Raw genomic sequence first — 9,019 nt, 5'->3', positions numbered from 1 at the left:
AGCCAATCGTGAAGCGGAGAGCTTTCCGGAAGTAGACGCGCATCCTGTGACGTCGGCACGGGGACCGTGAAGCGTTTCTCGCCTTTTAATAAATATAATTACTTTACAGAAAATTATTGTTCTTCCTTCTCAAGCTCAAACACTCTTTCAAACAGCAACAGCTTTGAGTGATAATATTTAATAATGTTAGTTTTTTTTGACGTCGTCGCTAGATGGTGTCGCGAACGCGAAAAAAAAAAAAGTAGCGGCTGACGCAGTTTCAAAATGTCGTCCCATCGCGACGTCTGCGTTGGTTCTCGGGTGTCTGATCGTCAAAAGGAGCTTCTGCTGGCTTTTGTGAGAGAGCATCCACAGATCGCGACGCTGTCGTGCCCGCTGGAGCCGTCGTTCACGAGGGAGGACCGGGACGACATGTGGCAGGAGCTGGTAGCGCTTTTGAACGAAGTCCCTGCGCGTAACACCACAGCCTTGCCAAACTCCGAGAGCAGCAGAGGTGAGTGCGAGCACAATTGTATTGTGGTCGGTCATCTTACACGTCCCGCTTGTGCTTTACAGCGGCACCGGAGGCGGCCAGATTACGGGTTACCGCGGCCGCGTCGTGCTTGACAGGGACCGCGCGGGTCGACAGTAAGCGAGGCCCAGAGTTCGGGTGATCTGAATCGGTAAGCACTGGCTTAGAATATCATTGTTACTTGTATGCTGCGAATTAGTGTGCTCATTTGCTTCGAGCCGTTACGCGCTGTCAGTTTTACTTTTTCAAACAATATCGAGTGAATCACCCGGCCGCCGCGTTGGCTGAGGTGCTAACACGTTGTGCCGCTCAGAACAGAAAGCAAAACAGCCACATTTGCGGTGATGACGAAAGAACAGCCGCGAACTATATTTTGAAGCTCATTAGAGCACACTACGTGTTCCAACCCATTTCTCAGACCCTCGAGTCGAGTGAGGCGCGTAGCCAGTAGATTTGCTTCCCTCCACCCTCTCTCCGAAGTCTGTGTCATAGCATGCCGCTGTGTAAACATCTCTGAAAAAAAAATTGCTATTCCACTTCCAGCATTAGTGCACATTCGCCACAATAATCCCTACGAATTATTGTTTTTAGCTCTGTGTAGCTGCACTGTTATCATTAGTAGGGACCAGACTGGGATATAGTCTTTTTTTAACGTATGCTTACAGATGGTTCCCCCAGATCAGAGCCTGCAAGCATGTGCACTATCTGGGGACTTCCGTCGCCTGCACCGCCAAGGTTCTTGGTCGGGAACAACTTCCGCGGCTTGCAGGTGAACTTTCACATCTTGCACTCAAGTGTCAATCAAGAAACTTCTTACTACTAACAGGTGAGCCCTGCTCCAGCTGCTGCTGGTGTGGCTGAAGAGGATGTGGCCCAGGACCTTGCCCGTGCCACAACTCGTAAGTTTCGCTGATATTTTTGATTAGCTGTAAATGGTATGACATGCTCACAGGTGATGCTCATGCGTGCGGCTATGTGTTTGTGAAGAGATGACATCTGTGGGCATAAAGACAAAAAGTTGCACAAAAAAAATTTGGCAAACGGTTGCAGGAGCTAGTTGTTTGCATAACTGTCAGATGGAATAAACAGGTGTCCTGCCTTGCAGTTATGGTGAAATGTCGCGAAAAAGTTGCAGTAGAAGAATGTTCAACATCTTGAAATGTTTCCCTATTTTGTCACTTGCTTCAAAAGTGAAACTGAAAATGTGCTATTGCTAAATATACTGTTCAAAAAGCAAGCTCGTTATATAACTTAACATAGCCATCATACACAAATGCACATGTTTGCGCCTGTGTTACACCTGCTTGCTGTATGTTATGCATACTGCAGCAGCTAGGGTTTCAGAAGGAGATTGTGTCAGTCATCGTGTAAAGCCAGACAAACGATTGTGTAGGCCTGAAAAGGGCTGCTTGGTTGCTTCTCGTGCATAGGTGGTTAGAGGTGTGAGATGCGTTTGATGAGATGAGCGAAAATGAATTCCGGCACCGCTTTGGTCTGTCCAAACGAAGTGCATTGGTTGTGCGGTGAACTAAGCACCATTCATGAATGCCTTTAGGTCAGTGGATTTTCCACAGAGACGAAATTGTTGCACACACTGAAAGTCTTCACGAACAGAAGCTTCCAGCGAAGAGTCGGTAGCAGGAAATTCATAGGTGATAATGGCAACACATTTCTTGGTTTCCAGCTCATGCCGCAGCTGCGGGATGTGGGCAACCGGCAGGCCGAAGCGCTGGAGTTACTAGCCGCGAACACCAGGCGGCAGGGCCAGGCATCATTGGAAAGCTGCGCCAGGTTCAGCTTCTCGGTGACGTGGTCCACGAACTGCAAGGCGTTGGTACCCTCGCCCGGGCCCTCATTGCAGCGGAAGCCACCTGCACAGTGATTTGTAAAGACTAGTTGTACATATATGTAGATTTATTTTTGTTCACATCACGAGCTATGATACGCTGGTTTGCTTCAATGGTGCCCTGCAATTTTTTTTCAGTTAATTTTCTTTTTTTGCATATCAGAAGCACTGATGTGCTGTTTCATTGTACATAACACAGTGTAGCTCAGTGGTAAATCGCGTCCTGCAATGTCATTTTTTAAAATCTCATATGAATTAATGCATTCAGCAAGTTTGTAGTATATGCACATAGTACACTGTAGTGTATCTTTATGTCTATAGTGTATACGTGTAGAATACTCGATTTTTACATATCCTAGAAAAAAAGAAGAGCGTTTGTGCATGGTCTAGGTTGCACAATAATTTGGAAATATTGCAAGACCAAAATATAGTTGACGAACACGTGTTCTGTTGCTTAGAAGTGTTTAGACAACATGATTGGGTACAAACAGAAATTAATAATAGAGGAAGAAATATCAGCAACCAACAACTTGCATTTTCTTAGCGAGTTCGATTAGTACCGGTTCGACTGTGCCTTGTTTTCATGTACTGCAATGACTTTTGTGTTGCGAGACGCGTATGATGATGCAGAGGAGCAGCAGGCACTTTGTAACAATTCCATTTGTATATTATAAAAGGACGCTACTTTTATGTTCTTTTCCTTGGCATTAAATTTAAGGGATATTTATTTACTCTGCTTTTTATGTGCATTGCTCGCGATACTTGTAATAAAATTTCACTTCTTACACCATCCTTGTTGTTCACCTCATTTAAAAGCACGATCCTTGTTGCACTAAAGCTAGCGCATGTTGCTGTGCTGATTCAACAGCCTTTTCAGGTTACCACTTTGGCTCCGAATGGCACCATGTGCCATTCACAGGTGAGCTCTCACTTGTGCTTAGTGAGAAGCACCATATTTTACAACCTGGTCGAAGTATTTCATCAGCATGGCATTGTGTGCGTAGGTCGGCAAACTCACTCATGAGTCAATTCACTCAGATTCAAATCGAGCTGTGAGTCCAGGTGAGTAATACTTTGGTGAGTTTGAGTCCGGGTGAAAACATTTTAGTGAGCCTGAGTCCGAGTGAATCCGCCTGAGGAATATTTTGGTGAGTCTGAGTTCGAGTGAGCCCCAAGAGCAAAATATATTTCACGAGTGAGTCAGGGTGAACTTCACATTTTTTTGCCAACCTATTGAAGGGGGTTATTCATTGATAGGAGAACGCTGTTTCGTTGATATGTGTAGCAAACATTTGAAGTGTAGTAAAAAAACAATGCCTTTTGTTCATGCCAGTGACAAACACAATGAACAAAAACAAACACGCACCACACAATGCTGCTGAGGTCGTTGCAGGCGGCGGCGTACTCTGCGCAGGTGCTCAAGCATGCAGGCCCTGTGGTTCTCGAAGCAGGTTCACTACACGGTTGCGCTGCTGCTGGCTCCCGTTGTGGTGGTGGTGGTGGTAGCTCAGCTGCTGCTGGCAGCAGCTCAGCATCGTCGGTGTCGTCATCGTCCCCTTCGAGAACAGGCTCATGTGCCGCCAACGCAATGTCGTGCAGAGCTGCACAAGCAGCGATGATGCTTGTGCAGCTCTGAACAAGCTTACAGCGATGCACCACTCCACAACATTGCGCAAGGCGGTGTGGGCCTTGTTGTAGTGGTTATCAGGGGTGCCACGAGCTGGTCGTCCGGGCACTGGTGTCAGGAGCCACGGTTCTAATGTATAGCTGGAGTCTCCTGCACGAGGGCGGCATGACAGCTGTAGTGATAACGTCTTGAATGTGGCAAGCATTGACAGCACTTACCAAGCAAGCCGAAGTTTTCCTTTCAGGTGCTGACGGAGAGGGCTCCCCCGCCATACCCACGAGTCATGACATGACCCCAGGAAACATGGACTGACATCTAGAGGTCGGCATCACATGTCTGCAGAATTCAATTCAGTCAAAATTCTACCCATAAAAGACCTTGGGTACAATGTTGGGTATTATGTTATTGTAACTACATCTGTCTGCACTGTTACTGACTGTTGAACCATAGCTATGAACAAATCATCGACAAGGTAGGACTTGTACCATAAGTTCTAACACGCGGACAATGCAGTGACAAAGGGTAGTCTGCATGTTTACTGCTTGGAACAACCCATCTTCCAGCCACCAAAGCCTTTTAACCAAATTACTGCTGTATGTTTAAGGCAATGTATCACAAAATATCTACAACACGAAAAACTTGCGACTGAAAAAAGGGTTATGAAACAATGCGTATTTAATGTATGTACATGCTAGGGCGCGTTCCGAGGGACCGAAATAAAGTTTATTCATCCATCCATGTAACGTCCATCACGACAATGAACAATAAGGACATACTACGGCACATTCTGGCAGCGTTAATCTCAACAAATACAAATCGAGACTCAAGCTTCGGGTACACATGGCGAACGAGCAACGGTAATATTACGCACTGTGCAGGCCGCTGAACCAAAATGTACTCCGCGTCGCATGATTTCATTGCTTATCATAAGCGAAGTGCCCTGAAACGAACCAATTCCCGTTCTGGATAGATCGAAAATACCGCTCCCACTATACTCAGTTGCAACAGCCTTAGTAAAGCGGAAAGTTTAAGCGATATAAATGAAACAATTCGCTACGCATACAATGCATGAATAATACTCACGATCATGGTGTTCAATGCGTAGACTCCCTTCCGCGACATGTAATGCGTCGTGTCCGCGGAGCTCAGACCATGGGACTTCTGGATGGCGATGAGCGTATACCATCCACGCACCCGACCACAACGGGAATCCGCCCGAGCCGCGCGAACGCCGCCTTTGTTCGCTCTTCGATTCTGTGGTCTCCGGAAAGGCCACCCACCGTTTTTGCCCGCGAACGACAGTAATGGCGTGTTCCTGACGGACGACTGCGACAGGCCGAATTCCTCGCTGCCGACAGCTCGCTGGAAGCATCCGATCGCAAAAAAATCTCAGCGCGCACAACACCTTCCGCTCTGTTTAAATCCCACTGGTTCGTTGGCACCCGATGACGGGGTCGAGTTCGTCGCACAACCAACGTACAGCACGTTTCGAGAAACGAAAGCGACGCTGGAATTCACACTCGCTCATCTCTTCAAACGCGTTTCGCACCTCCTACCATTCTGCATCTGCTTCGAGAAACGCCAACGTAGCAGGGAAGCACCGTTGCAAGCGCCATTTTCTCAAAATCAGCTGGCAGCCGCAACCGCCGCATCACTCGAAATACATGCCGTGCGACGCCATTGTTCGCGCGAGAGAACGCGAGCGAACGGGCTCGCTCTCCGTTCCCTTTTAGCAGACGACATGCTCGTTATGACGCGGCATGACGTCACCAAAAAAGAAAACATCAAGGAAAAAAAAGAAATGGCCACGCCCCTTAGCGTGGCGTGAGTTGTCCGGCTTCAGCCAATCGCGTGCGATCACCAGAACGAACGCGAACGAACGGCGCAGAACAGAGATCTCCGATCGCCCCCTCTGAGAGAGCAGGCGTGAGGAAAATGTGGTGCAGGCGTGAAGAAAACGTGGTGCTGTCCAATAAATAAAAAAGACAGAAACAAACTTGATGTTTACAATAACATTTTTTCACGAATGGCTTCCCATACTCGTTCTCTTTTTATAATGAAGAAAACTTTATTTATTCGAGCTAGATAGCTTTTCGAATGAGAAAATAAATATAGGTACTATTTCATGGCGCGCGCGCATGCAGGCACTTCGGCTCTGTAGCTTACACAGTGGTGCCAAGAAAAGTTGTCGCCCAGTATAGCTTCCTTCGCTGCTTCGACCGCCTTTGCAACAGGAGCGCTGTTCAAACTGAGAGCGTCCATTGGCGAGCCTCACTTCGTATAGCATTAGTTTCTTGCTATCGCATTCATTGCTTCGCCTTTGCGGAGAAGCTGTGACTTTTTTCACCATATGATTAGGATTTGTATTGTTAAATTGCGCCTTGAAAGTCCCAACGGCATATCGCGTTGCCTGACGGGCAAGCATTCATAGTTCACGAATGAGATGTGCAGAATGCTGTACGCAGTCCGCTGTTATTTACTAAAGAAAAAAATGCGTTTAAAATTAACCCGCACGTTATTAGGCATTCTCGATTTATTCAGTGCTTATAAAAGAATAAAAGGAGTTGACGTTGAGAGGCGGCGTTGCCTTCGCGTCTACTAGTGAACGCATGTCGAGCAACAGCGCATGCGCGCGGCGCTTTCTGCATTGAATGAACTTCCAGGTAGCACACACCAAAAACTGAAAAAAATTGCATTCCATAACGTTTGGTCTCTGGCACGAGCTTCGCAAGACACTGACGTAGGCGTTGTCATGGCTGTAACGTTAGTAAAGGCATATTTTCTTTTTTTAGTGAGTGCTACCCGCAAGGTATTCTCTACACGCACCCCCCCCCCCCACATATATATATATATATATATATATATATATATATATATATATATATATATATTGTTACGCGCACCGCACAGGTTTAAAGGGGGTGTTTAATGAGCACAGAGGCACTGAAGACCGTGATGACCTCAGGAGCAGCGCATATATATATATATATATATATATATATATATATATATATATATATATATATATATATATATATATATATATATATATATATATATATATATATATAGTGCATCACCGACATGCTAGTCATAAACCTGAGGCGAACCAACATGGCGAGCTTGATCTGTTCATTGGTTTGATGAACCATGATTAGGCTTGGCTCGGGAACACAGTGCGGAGGGCAAACTAGTGAGTGTCGAATACTTGGGTCATTGAATCGGTAAGCAGAACTGTGAAGTGAAAAGCGCTTGTTAGTTTTGAAGTCTTCTTCCTCGCTGTTTTCATTCACTCTGACGTACATTGCTGCTAACATAGGCACCTGTTAAGGAAAAGTCAGCAGTAAAGACAACAGGCATGTGTCCATGCCTGGACTTCCCTCTTAAAGATTACTCTTTCAACGGCGTGAAGTGAAGTTGCGGCAACAAAGGCAGTGTGTAATCTGCTAATATTCCCTATGAAATTACCTATGCTGATCAGGAAAGCAGCGTACACTAAAGAACGTGTTGAAAGGGTGTCGTTTCGCCTCAAAAAACAGTCCTGATATCGTGCATGCCTCTCGATTGCATTATCGCCGCGCGCCCGGCACTTCCAGGTCACGAATAACATGCACGTTATGAGCGTGAGACAGCATTCTTCATAGGAAAGTGGCGAGTGCCAAGAATTCAAGAAAGGAAACGCAAGCCAGCAGCAAAGCAGCCGGTTGAAGATCTCTCCGTCGTTGCTATGGCAACGGCGCGCGCGGCCGCGCTCGTTTTCGAGTCTGCTTGCCTACCGTTTCGCCGTCTGTTCCGTGCACACCGGTCCCCGCCGCCGGTCTGCGCCAGTCAGCGAGGGGGGGGGGGGTAAGGGGAGGGAGCACTTGCTGAAGGCTTTGAGAGTTTGAGAGAAGCACCTATTCTCATTATTCTTCTCGTTAAAACACCGCCTCCGTCAAACTTTTAGGAGGGGGGGCGGGCCCCTGGGGCATACCCCCTAGCTGCGGGCCTGGGCTCTGGACTCCTAGGTGGCCCCGGTTGGTCTACGAAACTTCTTCCGAAGTACCACGGCCCGTACCCTGTGGTCTAGCAAGCCTCGTACTTCATATACGCCGTCAAGTCGCTGCAGAGTTATTGTAATCAAATAATGTCGAGGCATGAGATTGTGCACATGGACCTGCTAAAGCCTTACTATCACTGTGCATCTGTCCGTAATTAGCCAGGATAGCTCTTTTTCGGAGGGGAAGTAAATGTAATGCAAAAGAGCGGCACTACTTGCAGAAGCAGATAACGCTGCTCCCGTAGAAATAAGGCGACGATTCGACAATACAAGCTTTGCGTTGGTTCTACAACTGTTGGTTACGTTTCCGCATCTGTATCTAATAGTAGAGCATACTTCTTTAAAACGCTTCATTATATTATATATGGCTGCCCTCATGCTTGCCTTGGTTTCGTTGTGTATTAATTGCCTTCTTATGGTTGAGGTTAACTAAAATCGTGCCCCGGTGGTTCCTTTTCTTCGTTATTAAGCAATGGGTTGCGTGGTAATAAATAATAAAACATGAGAAGTTTACTTGCTCCGTTTCGAGAAGCGAAACCGAAACTACAGCAAATATCTCGGGTGCAATGCTCCAGCGTAAAAACAAGCATCTAAATCTTCAGCAGCGTTGTACTAGTAATAATAATTGCTGGAATTCTACGTGCCAAAACCACAATATGTTTATGAGGCGTGCCGTAGAGGAGGGCTGCGGAAATTTTGACCACTTCAGGTTCGTAACGTGCATATAAAACCAAGTACACGAGCCTCTAGCATTTTCGCCTCGTTCAAAAATGCTGGAGCCGACGTCAAACCTGCGCCCTTTGGGTGAGCAGCCGAGCACCGTAACCTCTGTACCACCGCGGCAAACATAAGCAATTCTGAGAGAGACAAAAAAAGAAGAAAAACCGCATTGGGATTCGAACCGAGGCCCCAGCGATTGCGCGCAAACGGCAAGCACGGATGGTCAACCCATTCAGCCACAGCGCGCGAAGGCTAGCCCGTGACACGATAGCTGCT

General features: G+C 46.9%; 1 protein-coding gene across 1 annotated transcript; it reads left to right on the top strand.

Annotated features, from left to right (window-relative positions):
• Positions 1-259: 259 nt before the first annotated feature.
• LOC119402622 (uncharacterized) lies at positions 260-1,424 on the top strand. Its single transcript, XM_049418157.1, has 3 exons — positions 260-493; positions 1,177-1,280; positions 1,338-1,424. Exons 1-3 carry the CDS (start codon positions 265-267, stop codon positions 1,422-1,424), a joined length of 420 nt encoding a protein of 139 aa, XP_049274114.1. The 5' UTR covers positions 260-264.
• The last annotated feature ends 7,595 nt before the right edge of the window (positions 1,425-9,019 follow it).

Source organism: Rhipicephalus sanguineus, chromosome 8, assembly GCF_013339695.2.
Source record: "Rhipicephalus sanguineus isolate Rsan-2018 chromosome 8, BIME_Rsan_1.4, whole genome shotgun sequence".
Lineage (NCBI taxonomy): Eukaryota > Metazoa > Arthropoda > Arachnida > Ixodida > Ixodidae > Rhipicephalus > Rhipicephalus sanguineus.
The sequence above is the reverse complement of the archived record's forward strand: the minus strand, read 5'-3'. Positions and strand labels throughout refer to the sequence as shown.

What these genes read in the sequence shown, in the direction of transcription:
- LOC119402622 (XM_049418157.1), top strand. Translation starts at nt 265, where the DNA reads ATGTCGTCCCATCGCGACGTCTGCGTTGGTTCTCGGGTGTCTGATCGT. An exon ending in AAACTCCGAGAGCAGCAGAG is followed by an intron (nt 494 to 1,176) that starts GTGAGTGCGAGC and finishes GTATGCTTACAG; the next exon opens with ATGGTTCCCCCAGATCAGAG. An exon ending in ACAACTTCCGCGGCTTGCAG is followed by an intron (nt 1,281 to 1,337) that starts GTGAACTTTCAC and finishes TACTACTAACAG; the next exon opens with GTGAGCCCTGCTCCAGCTGC.